Consider the following 23262-nt stretch of genomic DNA (forward strand, 5'->3'; position numbering starts at 1 on the left):
ATATGTTTTGAAAAATGTTAAAGAAACTAATGGCGAAAAAAGTGATTTGGTTCTGCGATGATGAGCGCTAGAAACCGAAGCACAAATCAATCTTCCTTTATTTAAAGCAGGAACAACACGGATATTCAATTTTAAAAGAAAACACTAGATTGTGTAAAAAAAAAAAAAGAAATTAATTTGTAAATTGTTTGACAAAGACAAAGAGTAATTACAAGTTGTATGCCAAGAATTTATAAGTTATACTATATGTCACTTACTTACGTAGAAGAATTTAAAGTATGTTCATCCAACAACTCGGTTATTTTGTGTGTGTGATCATCTTCTACCTATCACCTACAGATAGGGATGCTGTTTCCCTATAACTTTATTCACCTGTGTAAATACTGTATTAATATACATCTTTTACATTAATGCCTTTAATAGATAAAGAATAATTTATTTAAAAAAATTACCTTTTTTTTTAATTTCTCTTGTTTAAAAAGTTTTTATAATAATAATACATAGTTCATAAAAGGACAAATACATATGCTTGATAAAAACAAAGCTATATAATCAGGTCACACGACCAATTTTTAATAGTGAAAATAACAATTGTTTACGCGTTTCGACTTACTTAGTCTTCATCGGAACCTGTTTAGTCAAACTAATAAAATTACATTACAAAAAATATAAAATTCGAACACAGTCATGTTTTTTTTTCCAATAATATGACTGCAAAGATATAATACAATTTATTTTATATTTTAGATGTAGATTGTTTATAAAAATTTGAATATAACGTGATTGTATATAATAGCTCTGTAATTTAATAAAGAAAGTTTCGATTGAAAATTGAAGTAAAGCGGATTCAAATTGGAAATCGAACTAAAAACTAAATGGTTCATTTATATTATGAATAGATAATTAGAGGAAATGATAGACAAGAATGATAAACAGATTAAGTAAGTTATGCAGCATAAATTGAAATAATTATTGAATGGTTAATTCTGTCAACTCACTTTGCTTCAACTAAAATGTCTCACGAGTCTATTTTTCAATACATCACGTACATATTCACAAAAATCAGCACATCAAAAACAGACATTCCAATAATTATAATGTTACATCAATATTTCTTATTTAATAGTGAAAAAGTAAATGTGTGGGATCTTATGATTTCATTAATGATCGATATAATTAATCGATTGACATCAATCGATGTCAACTACACATTTTATATTAAAAAAATGCAGAAAGTGATAGAGTCACTTATAAAATCACGATAAATTGTCAATGATGATCAATTGGGAAAATAGCAATACCAGTCCATATCAATATGCAGACAAACTTTAAAACCGTGACTGAACACTGTATGCTGTTATTCGCTGCAAATCAATATCAGGTATTTACTCAACTTTGCCGTTAACCATTTAATTTACGATCTAGTGTTGGCTATTAATTTTTAGCAGCTATATGTATTGTATCAATAAAGTATTGCTGCCTATTTTATGATTCTTCTTTTGCAATATCAGTGCATGGGATGTGAATAAGTATACTTGGTTGTGCAGTAAAAAGAACTGTTGAAAGAACATGTACTATATACAGGTAAAGGCTTAGGTCTTTATTGTAGGGATATACAATTTGTTTCTTAGTATTGTGGTTTAAGTTACCACCAGTAATAATGTTACCGCGCTGACACGTATGCACGGTTTTAGGTAGCAATAAGGGGGAAAAAAAGTCAAAATGGTTTGTGTATCCAATGAAACGAATTCGGGTTTAACATATCCTCCCGAGACTCAGCGTATCTTAATTGTACATCACATTTGTATCTTTGCACGGTTAACAAGACAATTTATTGCCCACGCTCTGGCTGTATAAAAATTTAAACAATTTGTATTATGAAACTGCCACATTTTTCTTAGCAACAGAGATGACGGGTAAGTCAATAAAGGTATGTAAACATAATTTTTGCAATTGACACATTAGAAATCGTAGATTTTACAAGTATTATGTAAGTATTCCTTTTATTCACTCTGTCCTTTTATTTTTTTTCCTGTTTATCTTTTCTCTCTCTCTCTCTCTTCTTTTTCTCTCGTCAATGGGTAAAAGTATATAATAATATTTGACGAAATACATCTAAAAAATGTCTAAATATTTATATTTACAACATGTAACGTATGTAATATATAAGGATGATACATGCATTTTGGCGTAACTCTTATAAGAAAAGTATAATGCCTATTATATACTGTAAAAATGAGTAAGGCAAAACTTACAAGTACACTAAATCATCACTACTTCTTGGAATCCTAAACTATGTATCAAAATGATATTAACATGCATGTCACTAAAATGTAGCGTCAGGTCTCAGGAGGATGTACACAAAACGCGACTCGGACTTCAAGAATAGAATCTTTATATATCAGTATTCTCTTTGCAAACAATTCATTTGTGTTCATTCTTCTTTTTCTGCGGCGCTCGCTACTCGTATTACATGTTTTTAAAGCAACACAGACGGATCGGAAGCGATTAATTACAATATCGAATCTCCAGATTGATCCTGCTAAACCACCTTCCCAACATTTCGATAAGCTTTTATGATCCATACACGAAAAATTGATTGCATCCATCGGCGCTCGCTGATGTGCCTACATAATTGTGCATTGACTTAACACTTACGATATATATATGTACATACACGTATGCAGAGATATGTTGCTGGTTCACTGTCGCAGAGCGTGTTATTTGACAGAGAATAAAAGGAGAATAGAAAAACCAATGGAGTAGTGCTAATCCACATATTTTTTTTTTTAAGTAACATTGACATACTATGCATTATGTTTCGATCGTTGCTTGTCATTATGAGTAAATGATAGCAAAAGATTATGCAACTTTAGGCTATATAGTCTTCAATATCGACAAAATTCTCGCCTGTCAATTAATAATTTTCTAAAATACAACTAGAGATATCAAATATTCAATTTACCGACATTTCGGAGGATAAAAAAAATTAATTATTGAACGAAAGATAACATATATCGCCTACTAAAATTTAGCTTGAGCAGAGAATACTTCATTTATATATTTTACTGCAATGTGTAAAAATTCGTTAAGCATTCATGACTAACGTAACAAAATTTATATTTGTGTTTAAAAGAGAAGCATTGTTGAACATTAAAAATTCACACAGATATATGTATAATTTAAAAATATTTCTAGAATATTACAGAATTTGATAGGCGTACAGCAGACAGAAGATTAAAAAAAAAAGCCAATGCAAACTGCTGTAAGAAGTTTATTTATCAAGATATAATTAATGTGGATAAGCACTTTCTTCCGGCATCACTCGAGACGATTACGTAGCCATTTTGCTTAGGCATTACAATCTTTTAAGGGGATGCGGATGTGTCCTTCGTCAAACAACATTTAACACTATGCGCTCGATGAGCTTTTCTAACAATCCGTTTCCTAGCAGAAATTAACCGCTTGTTCGATTTGTAGCTAAATTTATCTAAATTAAAATCAAAAGGTGTGTGAATTTTAATATACCACCTTTACTTTGCTCCGATATTATCCGAAAAGCTACATTTCAATAAGCGAAAAACGGAACTATCGCTAGTTTCATATCAATTCTAAATAAAATCTTACTTTTTGAAGTTTAACTAACAATAAGTTAAATATAAATGCCGAAAATTTTCAGAAAAATTGCGATACATAATAATCTTTCTCGAGTATTTTGCTCGATCAGAAAAAGATTCGAAAAAAATTCGGTCTTCTCATCGATCTTATATCTTCGCTTCTTCTGCTTCATTCGGATGATATCGGTACAGGTATATTAATGGTATAAAAATTGGTCAAATGCAAAAAGAGAATCGAAGACGTCCCTTATTTCCGGGCTCGATAGCACAATATGCGTATATGCACACCTCTCAGAAGGAATGTCGTACAACAGTGAACCATTATCGGAAGGTAAAATGGCTCCTTTATTAGTATCTAGTACGAATCACGGTACATTTTTCGTTTGAAATCATCAGTTTTGACATCATCACGTGCAAGTAATTGCATTTTTAAGCTGCTTACAATTGAGGTAATCCATGATATAAGGCCCACGTCACTTTCCACTTCGTACTATCGCATACACTATTCGCTAGTGGTACTCTCGATACTTCTTCCCTCCTCCGTCACCCTAAAGTACTTAGAATTAATATATTTTGCAAGCCTGCGCAAACATAAGGTCGAACACCGAACGTCTCCGGCATGTCCGCTGCAATCACTTCACTTGTTTATCCATTATACCCTTTCAACTTGTCGTCAACTATGTTGTATACTATGACTACGCTTCGACATATATGTATCACGATACGGATTAGTATGCCTAACACACACGACATTTCGCTTTATACTATAAGTACTTAAACGTTACACGTTCAACCCAGTCTATAACAAACGTTAAAACCATGGTAATCTAAAGGTCAGACGATGAGAAAGGAACCGATATGACGGATTATCGAGATGTTGAAGAGGACGATGGGAAAGTAATTGCAAATGAGTCTTCGTAAAAATTAAACGAGTTATGATCTTACGAAAAAGCTCAAGAAACAAGAGATACTAATTGAGGGATGTAGAGATGAGTATAGGACTGACATTTTTGCGTTAATAAGTTTTGGCGATTTCATAAATTATGTCTACGAGTCTAGCAGCGGCTGCGTTTCCGAACTATTCGACTTGTAGATAGTCGGACAATCTGGAAAAATCGCGTTATTCAGAATACTAGTTAACGCGACGAATTTTTTTTCTATTTACGCGAGGCCGTCACGCAAACGACTTGTCACATGCGAAACCAATTAACTGAGAAATGCCAACTTCCAATAAATCGATTCTGTTCCAAATCAAATTATTCGGAGCAAAACCTAAAAATACGGTTATATTTAACATTCAAGCCAGACTGACCGCAGTTTATTGAATTATCCCATTTTAGAAGAATTAGGCAAATTTTTATCCATCCGCGTTCGCGTTTCGAGTATAATATATATCCATGTTGTAGCGCAAAAAATGTATACATCCAGAAAAGGAATAATTGACCGGAGAGCAGTGTGTAAAATATTCAAGTAAAAAATGCAAATTTATTTGAATAACGTCGAAATAGTCGTCGCCTTGCTACGTGCAAATCATTACTCTACTATGTACATCGTGGGTTATTCGTGTACAAAACATTGAAATGCAAATACATCTTATTCCCTTAATTGAATCGCGTTACGCGTAATTATCACTTTGCCTCTGTTAAAACGTATATGCATGACGTGATTGAAGAGTGATCTTACGTGTTATATATTCTTTTGGCACCTTGTTATATTTTCACATATTATGATCGTTCAAGAAATGACCAGAGAGATTGCTATTCTCAGGGACAAACAATATGAAAAGCGCTTTAATTAGTCGCATTTATTGTGTTTTCGGAGAAATAAAGAAGTCGGATGGATTAGAATCGAATCCAAGAAAAGAAGAAGCGAATAACGTGAAATATATGTGATGGCTAATCTATATTTTGCCATCGAATTCGCATCGGCTGTGAAAAATCTAGCTCAAGCACAACGAAAGACATGAAGGGAACAACTTCGAAGCGCATGTACCAAACTCGAGGGTGACTGAGAGAAAGATGATCGTATTTTTTAACGGTTTTAACACCCTGTGTAACACGCGGAAATGCTAGGAACGATCCTACTATATACTTGACGGTATTTAACGGTAGAAGGGGGAAAGGTGAGACGCTCCGCTAAATTCTCACGGTAACGAACTTCGAAGTATCCATGCTTATATACCATCATTTTAACGTGATACGTAAACCGGGAAACACTCTGTATCTTATATACAATGTATACAGGCTACGACATACAAATATTAATCTAATCCTTGTGCTACTCGATACTTCCGTATAATAATATACTAGTATAACCATTTACTCACATTTTGCGTGTTCATATACATGCATATGTACATGCATATATGTATACATACACATACCCACACACACATACATGTATATATATATAGTAGACTATTTTATACTCCGCGCTCCGTGTTTCGCTAATCTCTACGGTATCCCCTCTCTTCCGCGTGCGCGGTAGAAGATTATTGTAATTACGAAAAATCGGCAACACCTTCGATCCAAATGTAACGCTTAAAATGTAAAAATATTTCCGTGAGATATCTGTCGCGATTGCAAAAGGAAGGTGCGGGAAATGGGGTACGAATGAGGGTTTGGGCAGCGGGGCGGGATTGATCGGTGGGTACGTAGAGGTAAACTCTTTAATAGCAATACTTTTTTTTCTCTCTCTCTCACTTTCTCTCTATCTCATCACGCCAAATGTACATATAAGAAAAAAACGTGCTGTCGGCTGTCGACCGCAATCTCGCGATATCCTGATATCCGCGGTATCCCGGCGATCGTTCATACGCGAAGGAATGTCACTAAAGCGTCGCTCGCGTTCAAGAAACTACTTCGAAAAAGAGTCTTCGTCGCGCTACGTCGATTACGATATATATGTATGTACAATGTGCACGAGTTTATATGACCTAGCGTTAGCCAGGCGTAGACGTCGTCGTCGCGACCGTGGAACTCGTGGAAAGGAAAGAACTAAAATGGGCAAGTGTAATTAAGAGGAACAGATTGGGATAAATTGAGTTTTCCCTCGTCCATTTTTTTAAAGAAAGCTAGTTAAATCCTCGCTTTTATATCGACCACTCGGCGCTCTTATTCCGGCGAGCCGGCAATTTTGTTCGGCTCTCTCCCTCCGCGCGGTAAGTCGCGCTAACGACGTACATCTTTCCGCCGACGAACTTCTCGGACGCGAGCGACGCTCAACGCTAGACGTTTGGTTTAAAGTGTTTAAACACAACATGGATCGTTCGTCCTTTTGTATTTTTTCTTTTCCTTCTTTTTTTTTTACATTAACGGCGCACACTCTGCGAGTGTGCCGAGCAAATTCGCGCGTGAATTTGACTCGTGTTTCTATATTATTGTTAACAACAGCAGACTATCAGGTATAACGTAACATTATTTTTTTCTTTCACTCCCCCCGATGTGTGAGGTACACCGATCGCACTTCGGCGCGTGAATACTTCCAAGGAATCGCCCTGACTTTATCAATACAAAAGTACCGTCAAAAATATCTCTCCCTTACCGGGCTTTTTAGTAATAATCAGGAGTCGCGCGAACGGGAAATTCATGTGAAGTTACCCGGATAATCGCGAATAACGCTAACCAAAAGCGTAACTAACAATGAGAGGGTAGGGACGGGCGAAACCGATCGATCATATCGACAAACTAATTTTTCACCTTTTTCCAATCAGTTGCTGACAGATTAATTATTTTTCTTAATTAGTCCACGCTATACACGTTATAGGATTTTACTGGAATAATTCTTCAAATTTTACATACTGAATAAATTACCACAAAGTCAATAATTGAACAGCAACTCAGAAGCGATCAAAGTTAATTCGTTGAATCTAGTGGTATGTACATACCAAACATGTTCAATTGCTGCTCAACTATACTATTCCAGCTGAGTAAAATCCTAAAATTCGTTAATACAAAGTGTTTACACAAAAATTGTAAACGTTTAATTGTCGTTTTATTCATTTATCTTATATATATTCATATTTTTCGAGTATTTCTTTTAAAGATCTTTTTGGAATGCCTGTTAAATTTTTACGTGTTTTAAAGATCACTTCATGATTAAAAAATGATTGGTTGTCCGACAAATCGGTAGAACTGATTAGTCACTATAGTTAATGCCCATCCCTACGAAGATATCGCTTGTCTCTTACAAACTATCTCGAAATGTTTCGCCTCTGTTGGGAGGTCGCGCTTTGATAGTAACAGAGTTATTTTTTATTATTTCGCCCGTTTCTTCGCAGTATCGAAGCATCCTACATCACAAACATCAACGTTGGAAGCTACTGTAGTATCCTGTATTTTTTTGCCAGCATCCGTGTTCTCTGCGGATTTGGCGTTATTTTAACAATTGCACGTATTCGCAATGCATGTAGCAACTTAATATAGTCAAAGCCAAAATAATCTGCAACCAAAGTTAACTTCTAAAATCCACTAAAATCGAATTGTCTCTAAAAGTGATCGGCTATACACAACTACGCCTGTAAGCAAGGTTGTTCCAATAGGGGGTTGCGATTAGTTTCAAAACTCTGTTAGCAAAGTAATTCTAAAAGCCACATTGGATATATATAGGTCTCGATGCAATTGCGAAGGCTACTTTATCGCTGCCATCTTTTTAGGTACAATCACAGCGAATGTATGTTCATTCAATAAACACCGATTTTTGAAATTATTTACAAATGATCAAAAATAAAAGATGAAAAATTTGTTTAATCTTTTAAGTCGTGGAAAAAATATAAAAATATTACATCTACATATGTGTAGCCTTCTAAACCGTCTGAATGATTAAGCTAATGTTTTCGTTAAAAAATTAAATATAATTTTTCTGCAACAGACGAAGATGCGGATTTAGAATTCCATGGCATTCAGATTCTTTAAAAGCTACAATCAGAAATATCAAAGCTAAAATATTCAGAATTTAGATTTGTTTTAGATAGCGCAGAAAAGGTTGTAAAATTTGCGCAATTTTTTACATTTATACAAATCAGTATGAGTGGCCATTTCAATGTTTCAAAATTTTATAAAATTTATATTGTCAAATTGAAGTCGTTTTAGAAACCACTTGTCCATGTCTAAAACAACCAGATTTAGAAAACGATTTAAAATCTTTTTAATTTATTTATGAACCGTGTAATTTTTTCTAAACCGTTGTATCTAAAAATGTAAATAAACCATCAGGAAATTTCGTTGGAGAGATGTTCCAGAAAAGGAGCAAACTTCCGGGAATATTTTCATAGGTGCAACAGGATGCAGATGCGAAAGTGCAAGCAAATTATATTTAAATAAAGCAAATGCAGATTCGTTTGTCGTTTGTTATAGCATGTTTGTACGAAATTTTCGACTTCTATAACAAAGATTCGGTCATAACGATAAATCTCGCGGTAGATCCTGGTCACGCAATAATATATCTTAATACATAATAACGTTTAATAGAAATATAAACGTCTTGAATGCAAATTTGTAACATCGTCATCACGCTGAAGTGTGGTATTCATTGTTCTAGAAAATTTGTCGATTTTGTAATTCAGGTTCCATCCTCATGATATGAGATAATTCTCTCCAGTTAGACAGTCCAAGGAGCAAGTAAAAGAGAGCGTAACATGTCGATTATATCGTTTTATCACTTTTTAGTCAATTACTAAAATTTTGTGTTGTAGCCAAATCCTCGATTTACGAGTTTCAACTAGAGCTGTCACACCACAAAACTGATAAAGCTGCCGTATAATAACGCAAATTTTTATTCATAAAAATATCACTCTTAGTTTGCAAAAGAACGCGACGCGTATCTCGTTTATCTACTTGCCCCTTTGATTTTAACATCCTCAGTTCCTACGTGATCTCAAGCGTGTATAGATTCAATCGATACAAAAGTCTCGCGAAACGTCTACGTTTAAACGCGACTGAACAAGTTAAATGTCCATTAGATGTTCGCGTGAAATTGGCGAGCAAATGCTCGGATCGCTCGTCTTGGAGCGAACAACCGCGCGATTTTACCTGCAATATACCTAATTTCGTAGATCCCGTGTCGTTAAACGCCGCACCGGGCGGCAAACGAGGCGGACACAGACAAGGAGAAGAAGAGGGGAGGAGAAGAGGAGAGTGAAAATAAGAGGAACGGCATCAGAGTGTGTGTGTGTGTGTGTGTGTGTGTGTGTGTGTGTGTGTGTGTGTGTCCGGAAAGGCTGCCCGATTTCGCTACGACGAAAGACTGAGTCTCCTCCGTAGCCGTTTGCTCCTCTTGCGGACGCGGACTGGCCGCCGTCGACTATTAATTTCTGCAAGATATCAGTGCATCTCGTCGCTCTTATCTAACGCTCGGTCGTGTCAAACGACGCGTTTATAACGCTTGATCGCACGCTCAAAAACGCTTGACAGATTAAAGGTTTGTCGTTATACCAGCGATAACGATGATTCGTCCTGATCGTTGCTCGTTAGCGCGCGACGATAGCTCAACAACGGGCGATAACGAGAATGCCTCGAATTCCTATTCGCAATTAACACGTAATCGGCACTGCTCCCCGACGACCAGCGTCGCTAAGAGTGCCCTGCGCGATGCAGAGGGGATATTGTACAGTCGTCGAAAAGTACGGTACTCTCGTCGAGATCGGTTGCGGGTGGAGGATATCGAGCAAACGAGGAGAAAAAAAAAGAGTTGTCTCGTTAACATAACTTTGACGGGCGACGCGTCCCAAGGGGGAAAATCCGCCCGATAGAATATCATTTGTCGTCGATCAAGGTGAGCGTGTTCTTTACTCGGGCTTCAAGCGATGCCACTGCACAATGGTCTGCCTCGGCTTTGTGATCATGTCCTGCCAATGTTTCGTTTCGCTCGCGCCACTTCCATTTTTTCCTGGAAAGGAAGTTACACCGTACACTATACACCGATCTCCAATTTCAAACTGCTATCTGTTTCTATGACGTTTGTTTACACCGATTACTCGATTACGCGTTGAAACATTAGTTACTTTAGCGCAAAAACATTAAAATTTCGAGTACAAGCTACGTCGTATAGCTCTTGAAATTCTGGACAGTTCGGGTAAATCTACACGTGTGATATATGTCTAATAGCTATGTAGAACGTTCTACGTAATTTGATAATCTTGACAATCTCTTTTAACAGATGGATGATAATTTTAAAAATTCCATAAAAGCAATTAAATATATCATGTTCAACTTTCAGCCTATTCTTAAATACGTATATATATATATATATATATATATATATATATATATATATAGATAGATAGTATTACTTTTTTGAATATAACTATATTCAAAAATAATAAAATTAAAACAAAAAAAAAATTCTCGATATTTTGAAAATAAGTGTATTTGTTAACTGCCTTCATCAATTGTAATTAAGAAATTTCAGAATTTTTTAACTCAGTAATTGATTACTTTAAATATAAATATATCGGTGGAAAGATTGTTATATTTAAAGATACATTATTGAAAAGTTTAAAATACCTGCGAGCTGAATCCGACCGATCAATTCGTTTCGTCCAATGTTGTCGAAATCCATTACCATTACATCCAAAGAGCATTCCCTGATCTTCTCCCAAGGTACATTAAAGGAGAATACCTCGTTAAATACTGGATTCAAGGTGCATTTGAAAATAGGAGTCTTGCGTTTCTCGATCCTTTTGTCGCCAAACTGTAGCCACACTTTGACGTACGGATCTGAAAGTGTAAATGTTTAATTACCCACCCAGTTTCTCATTATCGCGATTGTAGAAAGGTATAATAACAAAACATTGCCGTGCACAATACGTAATGCTTTTTAACTCAAAATGCAATTTAATTCGAAAGAGGGTATTATTGCGTTCATATACGCAGCATCAAAATATATAATTGTATAAGTTTCCAAATGCGTTTATTAAGTGCTATGGTTTACCGGAAGATGCGTGAACAATACGGTGAACGCGTAACATTACCTGATTTTCCATTGATATCCTTAGCTTTGAGATTCCTCGCCTTCAAGAGAGTCAACGTCAATATGGAATTACTCGGATGATAGCACAGCGAGCACAAGAGTTCTCCGCATTTATCTTTAGCCGGCGGCTTAAGAGCTTTCCAAAACGATGGTTTCTCGGATAGATCGACCTATAATAAACAAACCCGCGAGATATCGCTGATAACTAAAGTTTCGTAACAGTTGTCAAACTAATTAACGAAGCAAAATTCCAAAATATAGAACTTAACAAGGCAGGACGAGGAATTATCTTTCTCTATTATATGTGAGTATTAACTAATTTTCATAGATTATTAATTCCATAGCTAAACAACGTGCGGTATCACGAGCATATTCAGAAATAATGAAATCAAAACAGACACGAAAAGTTTCTCATGCACGTGTGCCCTTCTCTATCTATCTTTCTCACTCACTCTCTCTCTCTCTCTGCACATCTTTATTAAAAATTATACGATCCTTTTGAGGCGAGGGGAGAGCATTTGTTATAATACCATTAATACCTTCGTCACGTTTGTCTCTAATTAGGGTACATAGCGAACGCGAGATAATTAGTATTCTGTTGGAAGTGATCACGTGCGGACATAATAGTTAATTGATATCATATGTTGCAAATTACAAAATGCGAAATTTTTGCAGCATAAGCACGAATTGCACGAATACGTCACGCCTTGTGTGATACGAATCGGTTATTTGGAATTTAATCCACTGTCGAAACAATCGCGTTTGAACAAAAAGAAAATTATTTCAGATTATCACGTGTTTTATCACTATTATTATTATTACTAATAAATTGTTTTATTATGGCTGCTATAAATGTCCATATAACATTCTTTTGTATGATACTAATCTTCCCGTATATACATATTATATGCTGTGGCGGTGCGTGAGATTCGCGCAACGGCCGATTCGCAATGCCGGCACGTATCACAAATTGCTCTTGGAAAATGAATATATGTGCATCATAGAATAGAATTATCACACGCGCGTGTCTCTCGGTGTATTGTGCGCGCAGATTAATCCACCGCTCGGTAATATTGATATCGAGCTGAAATTATGATGTTATGTGGTTCCCTGACACAATTAACAAATTAAAGATTTCCACATGTGAAAAATGTAATAACTAGAAATTTGATCGATCTCACAATATTCTTCAAAAATGCATTTCCAAAAGAATCTAGATCTATTTCAGACAAAATAATATTGTTTAGTAAGCTTCACAGAAGCAAGTTTATACATGTAATTAAAAAAAGATTTTATAATGTTTAGTATATATAAAAGATACACACATAAATATCTCATATCCGAATAAATAATATACTTTTATGTTACATTGTAGCACATAAATATAAAATATTGGAACAAAAGAATTGTTACATAAATGATGCATTAATTTATTTTAAAGTAAAATAATTGTTTTAATATCTTGTTACTGATAATTTGCAAGGAGTAATTGCATTTTTTTGATCTTGTTGCAAGTTTCTGTTCGTTATTTTCCCGAAATAGTTAATGCAGTGGTCAACTCGTTCGCGTTGAGCGATAATTCCACGATGGCGGATTTGTTTTTTAAACGGTAATTCCACGATAATAGTTACGAGATAAGAGTCCGGAAGCCGACTCCGGGACGCAAGACGAGAGACGCGACACGTGCAACACGTCAGATTTCACATATCCGTCGCGAATCCTATCGCCGTGGCATGCGAATCCCTTAATCCGCATCTACCGCGGGGTAATAATTGAACCGCGCAAATTGCAAGCAGGCACGTCTTGCTAAATTACCTGGCAAAGCGGCAGAAACATTTCCCCTATGGAGTCGTCCCTCGAGAATCGATCGTAGTCGAAGACGTGTAGATGTAGTACCCTACTCTGCAGCTTCTGTATAGGGAAACCTAAGCAGAGAATCGACACATAAATATATAATGCTTCGTCATACATTACGATCATTTCCGTTTACCGATCAAATTCCATCGCACTTTGTTCCTATAATAAACGTTTATAAATATTATTTGTAAACAGTCCCGTCTTTTGTATCAATAAAATATTGCTCTTGCATTGAGTTAACATTTCAAAGCGTACTTTGACGTAAGTGACGTTCCTCGTTCACAAAGAAAAATTAGGTACTGCAAAACGTTATTCCAATTTTTGTCTTGCTCTAATTTTAAGTAGAAGATATTATATCAGGTCGCATTGTTATTTTCAGATTGTTACGGTTCGTTGCGGTTTCCTTAAACCGGCTTAACGCAATCAAATATACAACGTCGTCCGTCTCTTATTCGCAACGCGAAACAAAATTGATTTGCATTTATGTATTTCCGCGCGTTTACCTGTGGAAGAAGGTACGTTTTAGCGGGCCACGCAATGCGAGGAGCATTACCGAACACACGCGCTTACCTTCGAAATAGAACGTCTCGTTCCATCTCGGATTCAACGTGCGTCTTTTGATTTTTGTCTCGAGTCGGTGTTTCTTGTCCGGGAGCAGCGTCACACGTACGTACGGATCGGAAGTGCCTGACAAGTCCTTCGCCGGCAGGTCTTTACCCTGAAGCAAATCGGATATCGATAGATATGAGAGGTGACAACGGAATTTTAAGGAACAACGAACTTTCTGTCGCCCCTTAAGGATGTATCATCGGTACAGTCTTACAATTAGATGTATAGGACATAATTTTCAAAGCGCTACCAAGTGGATAAAAATTTGTGAGAATATTCTTTTAGTCTTCCTGATGTGCTACAAAAAAGTAGAAACGAATCCACTAAACGGTTGCTGAGATATAACGATTTTAATTCACTGATTTTACGTAAAATTAGTGGATTCGTTTCTACTTTTTTGTAGCACATCAGGAAGACTAAAAGAATATTCTCACAAATTTTTATCCACTTGGTAGCGCTTTGAAAATTATGTCCCATACATCTAAGACTGTACCGATGATACATCCTTAAGCCTACGATTACATGGAATATACACTTTCGTGTACTTTCGCGTCAAGTCTCCTCACGGAGAGTGAAGTTTGACGTATACATAAATCTCTCTAGACAATACAACTCCACGCATAGCGCCTGCATAATGTGATAAGCAAGGCTATGGATTTTCCGCTCAATCATGCCGTATGTATGACAGCGGTAAATGTTCAAAATTTTTTAAGGTTTATACGAATAAACAGAATAAAAAGGAAGGGCCACTACAGAATATGAGATAAGAAAAGGAGACAGCTAAAGAGTGACGACACTTGAGCCGCTTTAAGTGATACGACTCGCAATGTTTTGAAAAATATAAGAAAAGAACATTTTATTCCATATAATATATATGTCAGCGTACAGAATAAAAATGTGTATAAAAATCTATGAAAGTTGAAATCCAGCTTTATTCATATTTATATGCATACGTAAATAGCTGTTGTTTCGTCCAAAATGTTATAAAAACATGTGCATTTGTCTACCGAAGTCTCGACGGAGATACACGTCTTTGTTTCTGTCGCATCTTACAAAGCCATCGTCTCTCAAGTCTATGTATAAGAGAATTCAGTGTGCGCGCAACAGCCTCCGTGTGATATAGCTGACATCGTCCTGAGACAGATTGTGAACATGTGAGCGGGCCTTTGTGCGCGCAACATAGTCGATACTGTTAATGGGGAGCTACGTGGTCGGCAAACAAAATCAATAACGGCCCTTAACGGCCTTGATGGCCGCCTGTGTTTTGAAAAATAACTCCTGCCCGAAAATGGCCCTGTTTCCAACTTTTCGCGATGGCTCGTCCGGTTTGAAAAGTCGCTCGCGGCCTTGAAGGCATTTACGTCGGAGGTGGACGGTCATTTTTCATTTGCCTGTCAGACCGTTTCTTGGAACTTCATAACGTCATTATGCCGACTCAAATTTCTCGCGAATGATTCCGTGCATTTAAAGTATCGCAAAACTTTAGGAACAAACTTTGAGATTATATGAAAAGTTAAAAAAAAAAAAAAAAAAAAATTCGGAGTGCCCTATCTAATAAGTGAAAAAAATTCCCGCGAGATTGCGAAGGTACTCTCTTTCCTTTATTTATGAGCCATTAAAGATAAATTACATCCTGCCGACTAAACAAATCCTTCGTCATCATTTAATTCCAAGTTTGCTAAAACGCGGAATTCTGATACTTAAAATAGAATATATTTAGCGTTGATATTGAAAAAAAAATTAGAAGGTGCAAGGAGAAATAGCGCTTGGTCAAATATCCGCTGAGGGAAAGTCGGTTCCAAACTGACACAATTTCTAACTATTGCTAACTATAAACGTATAATATCGTGACATGTGTGTGTGTGCACATTACACAAATATTTCTATAAAAAAATTTCTACCTTGGAGTTTACAAATTACAAAGATATTGGATGTGAATGGTATAAACGCGATGTCTTTGGTAAACGGTTGGTTTGGCATTTCGAGTTGTCGCGACAAATTTTCATACCACGAGAAACACGACGAGAACTCGCGAAAATAAGAATTTTTAAGGACGAAACCATGTTTCCCCGCTTTCATCGGGTAGGTACATTCCGGGTCGTTTATGATGCGCGTTAGCTGCGAAAAACACATTTTGCCCGAAATTAACCGAATAGTCCGAAAAACAGAAATACCTCGCGAGAATCATGTTGTGCACGCGTCAAATTTCACAGGCATTAAGATAACAAGATAACGAAATAATGTAAAAAGTAAAAACGGCTGTTTTTAATAATTTTGCAGATCTAACTCTTGACGTAGTATTAAAAATACATATAATAAAATACAAAGTTGCAATGCGTCAAAGCGCTCTCTATTAAATAATTCAACAACGAAACGATTAAATATTCGTCAAGGAAAAGAGGTCGGATGCAAATTGAGTGAGAATAAATGAAACTTTTATCGGCACATGCTTTTTCGATAAACTGCGCGATAATGCTACGCGTAATTCCATTATAATTTTTTCCCGGTAAAAGTGGCATATAGTTGTATCCTCGTGGCAAGAAGCAATTGATATTACATCATAATTTCATAATAATAATGCAATTTTATATGTCTGTACGGGATGAAAAATAATCCACTGACAACACGTTGTACAATGTAAAATTTGGGTGTACGTGTAACGATATATTAATGTATGATGCACGTACTCAGAGGTTGCTCTCCACCCAGCGAGATCTTGGCACGATAATTTTCGCTGTGGAAAACAAAGAAAACTGCCCGAGTGTTTCGCTTAATGTCGGATTAAATCGCGCGAGGCGAACGCAGTTCAGCGTTTGGAAAGAATTTATGCGTTTGTTTACAACAAAAGTCCCCGTCCCGTTGAACGTTCCGCTTTTTCCCCGAGCTCGTCGAGCGACGAGTTTCCAAAACTACCCCCTTTCTCTCTGCCCCTGCTGTAACAGGAAATAATGTATGACGTCCCAGTTTACTAGGATACGTATTTTCGCGCACGTATATAGATACATTTTTCGGCGTGGCAACGCGTGTCCCGTCGACGATTTATGACGGTCCTTATCGACGTGGCCGTAATGCAGCGAGATAAAAATCAAGCTAATGCGCCCACCTACATCCCGGTTTTACGTTTCCGTATAGCTTGTGTCGGAACACAGGCGTCGACAACGAGAGATATGCGCACATCAATCTTTTTACATAAGAGTAACAGGGTTGTATGCGAAATAGCTCAATAAAGCTATATTTATTTCTAAATATTTTTGCTCCGTGCTTTTACCCAATGCGGACATCACTAATTGGTATATATAAACGATCAATTTACTCGCGTCGGCGATAATGACTCTTTGAATTTTGATTCAATTAATTATTCTAGTAAAATCTTTAAGTAGTAAAATCAAAAAATTTTAGGCCAAGGAAATAAAAGAGGTAATAAAATAAAACAATTATTTTTACTCTTTAATATAATAATTCTTTATTTCAATATATTTTTTAGAATAAATTACTTTTTTTATATTAGTAAAAAAAATATTCTGAATTTTCGGCTTTAATGGTTTGACACTGTGGAAATTACTTCTTCATTGCTGGTAAATTTTTTCCACGCAAAAATCGGATTTCAATTTTAAAAGTATCGTTTATTTTCAACATTGTGTTATATTTTTAAAATTAAAATCCATTTTGCGTAAAAAGTAAACTAGTAATGAAAAAATAGTGTCCGGTAATTTACCAGTAATTAAAAAATGGCAATATAAACTATTTTGAGAACAAAAATTCAGAATGTTTTTTTAAATGTATTAAAAAATTATTATTTTATTTTTTTAAAAAATATATTAAAATAAAAGATACATTAAAAAATAAAAATAATTTATTTTATTTTATTACTTATTTTCTATTTTTGAACGAGAAACTTTTTGAGCATTACTACGTATGTTAAATATTAAAAGGTGAAATTGTAAACTAATACCTTGAGTTAAATAACATTTTGTTATTTTTAACTACCATGCGTGTCAAAATTTATTATTTTAACACAAAACAGTATCATTCTCACTCTATTGGTTTAGTTAAATTAACGACATATTGAATAGGAGTAACTTAAAAGTAGAAATGGTTAAATATGACTTAAATTGTGTATAATTTGACACTATAAATTTAACAGTGTACTTGATGAATGTAAATTGCGTCGGTGTCACGCATAATATATTATTACGATCCTAATATGAACGCAGTGATATTCCAATTGCCTGCGATCGACGCGTGCGTCACGCGCAAACAGCGAGCGATATCGAAATAAACGGCTTGCAGGCATGTTTCAAAGAACCAAGTTCTAGCGCATCCATGTACGAAACTACGACTGACCTGTATGATGCGCAGAATGAGCGTGCTGTTCTGGAAGTCGTACTCGAGACTGAAGTGGATCTGGCCAACATTCTCGCTCGGTTCCGAATTATCGATGTACATATCGACCAAGGAGATGGACCTGCTCTGTAGAAACGCTTTCTGCAACACACAAATCGCCAATGCGATCATTACTATTGTTTCCTTTTCTATTTCGTGAGAGGCAATTCTTTCCACGGGATTCCTCCCAAAACGCATTTTGCTGAGAAAAATACAGTGAAAGAGAGAGAAAGAGAATTTGTACTAAAACGCAATCTTCTTAAAATCGTATTATAAGAAGCAGGTCTAGGACAGGAAGAATTAACTGTCGTAAAATTTCAAGTTTGTCTCCAACACACGAGAATTCACCGTATCTTTATCAGGATGCAGCGTGTGCGATATTAACTTAATTATATTACAACAGCGTAAATGCATTTTGTTGCAATTATAGATCAGTTTCTATATTAAACAAAATTGTCGCTTATACGCTATTGCGATTAATCTCAAGTTTACTTTTGGAATGCAACATCGAAACAGTTTTTAATAATGTACAGAGGTAGTAGTAATTGCTTTTTGGTGATTGCCGTTCTAGCTTTGAAAAATAATAGTCCTTAATTTTAGACAATCTATTATAGTAGTCAAAGATCTCTCTCTCTCTCTCTCTCCAAATGTTTCTGGCTCAAGAATACAAAAAAAGTGGTAAAATAAAACAGAAAAATTAATTCATCGTTCTAAAAAATATATTAAAATAAAGGATGATTATATTGAGAAAAATAATAATAATTGTTTCATTTTATTACCTTTTTGTATTTGTATTGTTGAACTGGAAATTTTTGGACCTTATCATACTATGTATAACCCGCGTTAAAATTCAGGACATAATCTTATTTATAATTTTATGTACCTCATAATGTAAAATACACTTTTACAAAAAAAAATACACATGTACGTTATATATTAAGATACACGGTATATAAAGTTACAAATAGAATTCCATCCTGAAATCTGAGATGGCAAATTAGATTCTACGAGGTGGGCTTTGCGAAGGTCTTTGAAATTATCTCGTTAGCACAATTGATAGCCGCGACGTCGTCGCGTCAAAAATCACGGATGAGCTTTAGAGGTTTTACCGAGGGGTGTTCTCCTTTGACATTCTGCAGCTGCTTGTTCTGCGGCCCAGTGGTTGGTGTACGGGGTTCCGCGCTTCCGGCATTGCTGGCGCCGCTTCCTGGTGCCGCTGTTGCTCCTGCCGCACCGCTCGCGGGACCGCCGCTACCACCTGCTGGAGATTTGCTAGAAGGACTACCGGTCGTCCTGGAAAAGAAAAAAAAATGCAAAATTTATCACGTTACATCGTCTACGCCCCGCATTCATCCCCGATGTGACGTCTTTGTCTTTTCTCCGCCTTTCGCCTCCCTTCACTTTTCAAGCAGAGCGGCGTCATCGCAGAATCGTTTGTGGCAGTGTTGAAGAGATACCAAAACAAAACTTGACAATGTTTATCAAACCCTAAAGTCTAATTATAATTATTACCAAGAAGGCTTGTAATTTTCAAAATGTAACGTACTTGTCTTTACTAAATCATTTTTTAATGTAATCACTAGAGAGAATAAGTTTCTTATGCTCGTCTTACATTATTTTTCGTTTGTAAAATTCCTTTTAAAATGTTGATCTATAGGTACAATTCTCTACAAACACATATTTCAGCTTTCACATACCCACAGCATGGTTTTTCCTATTACAGTATTATAATTTTATACACTTTGGGAATATTAAATATTCGATCAAATTAAATATCCAATTGATTAATCTAGAATCACGAATAGCGGTAATTGCGCGATTGTTCGATCTCGACCCAGGCGAGCTGCGCGCATTCGCACAATTAAAATCTGTCGCCCACAATTATTTCTGACAATTGCCCGCCGCGTTTCATTTTTACATGACGCTGAACGAATTAGCGTGAAAAGCCTAACGAGATAAATATTGCCATTGCACTGTACCGAAGATAACGCTTTAGAAATGCCCGATTGATTCGGAACTTGCTGACGCAGTCAGGGGGAATGGAGTCTTGCTCGCCCCGTGTGATGCATGCACAAGCTTATCAACGGTGGCGTACATCCCAACGATACGTTACTGTAACGTATGTTAGGCATAATAGGCGACCTAGGATCTAGATAAATCTTATCGCTCCGACTACTGTATCGCATCTACTGCGAACACACTATGCCGCTAATCGAGACAGCGTTCTCTCGCAGGCACACGCAAGCCGATACGCTTCCAGCATGTCGTCGGCTTATTAATAGTTGCTGTTTACTACCAGTCGCGACTGCAGAGCGTCCATAACTGTGTAGAACGGCTGAAGCCACGGCAAAAGAAAAATAAATTCACGGCATGTATACGTATATAAAAAAAAATAGGGAGAAAAAATCGTTGCGAGTATGCAGGCGAGGAAAATGCTCGATATGGAGAAACGCTAATGGTCTCGTCTGTTCTATAGAGTAAAAATGAATAATTGCAAGCCCTAAAAAAACGAAAAGAAAGGTGATTACGTCATTCAGTACTTAACGTCAAGGTGCGCTTGTTAATATCGAAATGTAGAAATCGTATGCATGTGTTCAAGCTCCATGATTGATGTATATAAATCACGCAAGACATTGAAAGAATAACTATTGATCTCTCTATGCAAATTAATATCGTATATGTATATCAAACTCCAACGAAACGAATAAACACTATTCTGCTAAACAGCCGAAGGTATAACAAACGCGTTGTACCTTCGTTAATGTTATACCAATTAAATTTGTTATACTCACAGCATTCGCATGCTTTTTTATATAAGCTCTAATTTGCAGGTACGCATTTAAATAATCTGCAAATCTATTACATCATTTAAAACGTCAATATCCATGTTGTTCGTATAAAAATGCAAAAATGCATGAGTCTCGTGCTTTTTACGCATCTCGCAGAAATTAATCCCGTCGCTGAACCCTGAACTCATCCCTGCAGATATACGAAAGGGAAAAATACACATTCGCATAAATTCCTTTTATCCGATTAACGGCAACTCTCATGCATAACGGATATATTTTACCGGATCGACGAGCTTCCTTATTTACCGCGATTCTTTATTCATAACTCATAAATAAGAATGAGAAAAAAATCCGCGCGCACACGGAGAGTACAGAAAAGTGCATCGCGAGATACCTGGATGCGACAGCAGCCGGCATAAATTTAAAATTTTAGACGACCGCGTCGTTGTGGCGTATCAAAACGATTGATTAAGTATAAAAATGCTTTCTCGCTAAAGCAAAATGCTTTTTATGCTAAACGAAAAACTATAGCTGCGAAATAAGATCGAACCGCACACGTATAATACTCCGCGGGAGATACATTTAGACGAATCACGGAAAAGTTTACTATAATATTGATGAAATGCGCGTTAATTCGTCCTAACATCGTTGGCAATACCGCTGAGGGTTAATCAAATAGGTTTTTTATAAAAATTAATGCTGCCGCGTCTCTGCGTTCCGATACAGAATGAGTTCAGTATAAGATGGTACATGTATTTCATATGCATTTACAAGAAATTGAATAAAAGAGATATTGAATCACAATCTTCATAGAATAAAAAATTCTCTCATCTCGTTTTGTATATTTAATTAAAATATAAAATATATGTTAACAAAATTGTCTCGTTACGAGATAAAATAAAATCAAAATTATAAATTATAATTAAATTTGATAATTATTACTATCAGTTGTTACTTTCAATCTAATGGAGTATTTCAGAATGTCAAAAGGTCGAAAAGACGCACACCACCATTCTCCCCGACATTTCCCCAAATTGGTTTCAAAATGACTAAAAGAGTCTATCGTTTAAAACATAATATATAGCAGAAATGGAATAAAATGGCAGAAATGCGAAAATTAATATACATGTATATATCACGAATGTTCTCGTGTCTTAAAATACGACTTTCCGCGATGAAATTCCGGTTTAATCACTAATTGCAAATTCCGATTTCTCACTAATTGCTCAATATTGTTCCAATATTACAGCCTCTCTCAATTCTCAGTAACTACGTCATGAACGATAATTACAATAAGACATCGTCCATTTTATTAATAAACCTCCGGGCAAACGGGAAATTTGCGGATTTCCCTTGATTCCGCAAACCGCCTGATGGACACTTGTGCCGGCGCACGAGAGAGCTTCGGGACTTGTAATTCGAACTAACGCGGCAAGCGAACGCGGCATTTAAGCGCATTTGCAAAAGGTTAAGAGCGCACAATAGGTAAATCGTGCCGAGCGATAACGGAAACGTATGTATACGGGATTCAACGGACTCGAGCGGATGCACAGCTGGAGAGGCTCATTATATTCAGCCTGATGAATGGCGGACCGCGCGCTCGCGGAACTAAGTTTTATGAGAATACTGTGGCAACGAAGTTTCGCCGTGGCGTATATTCGTATTTATCAGCTCTTGCCACGTGTAAATAGAGCATAATGCACGGAGTCGCATTCAAAAATTCTGGGCCCACGAGAGGACGACGCGTAATTAGCAAATCACGTCGGCGGAAATCAAATTTGGTCCTCTTTATCGTAATTAATTTTCGTAATTAATTTTGATCGTAATTAATTTCGTCCCAGATTACTTGCTGAACCTATAATAAAAATACGGAACTCTTCAAGATTTTTTAATTTTATTTTTATTTTGAGATTTTATGATGCCATCAAGCGAGATTTTATACCATCTCATTTCGCTAACGATATTTGCTATACATGCAACATCTTTCATTTTTTTTCCGACTGTTGAGACACATTGATTGAATGATGCTGACCAGCAAT

At 36.1% G+C, this 23262-nt stretch overlaps 1 protein-coding gene and 1 long non-coding RNA gene across 13 annotated transcripts in view; one reads left to right on the forward strand and one right to left on the reverse strand.

The window, feature by feature from the left end:
• Positions 1-1085: 1085 nt before the first annotated feature.
• Positions 1086-1845, forward strand: LOC143896248 (uncharacterized). The gene is made up of 2 exons (XR_013256598.1): positions 1086-1381; positions 1446-1845. It is a non-coding gene; the product is annotated as an uncharacterized LOC143896248 (long non-coding RNA).
• Positions 1580-23262, reverse strand: part of Syt7 (Synaptotagmin 7) — a 174167-nt gene continuing 152484 nt past the window's right edge. For all 12 annotated transcript variants that reach the window (XM_077403882.1, XM_077403872.1, XM_077403890.1 and 9 more), the window contains 7 exons: positions 19544-19727; positions 18396-18536; positions 14013-14160; positions 13401-13510; positions 11587-11755; positions 11120-11332; positions 1580-10502 (listed from right to left, as the gene is read on the reverse strand). In XM_077403882.1, coding sequence (XP_077260008.1) covers positions 10402-10502; positions 11120-11332; positions 11587-11755; positions 13401-13510; positions 14013-14160; positions 18396-18536; positions 19544-19727 — 1066 coding nt within the window. In that variant the 3' untranslated portion in view covers positions 1580-10401. The remainder of the gene's footprint in view (positions 10503-11119; positions 11333-11586; positions 11756-13400; positions 13511-14012; positions 14161-18395; positions 18537-19543; positions 19728-23262) is intronic.

Source organism: Temnothorax americanus, unplaced genomic scaffold, assembly GCF_048541705.1.
Source record: "Temnothorax americanus isolate GAGA-0224 unplaced genomic scaffold, ASM4854170v1 Scaffold1, whole genome shotgun sequence".
In the NCBI taxonomy this organism is placed as follows: domain Eukaryota; kingdom Metazoa; phylum Arthropoda; class Insecta; order Hymenoptera; family Formicidae; genus Temnothorax; species Temnothorax americanus.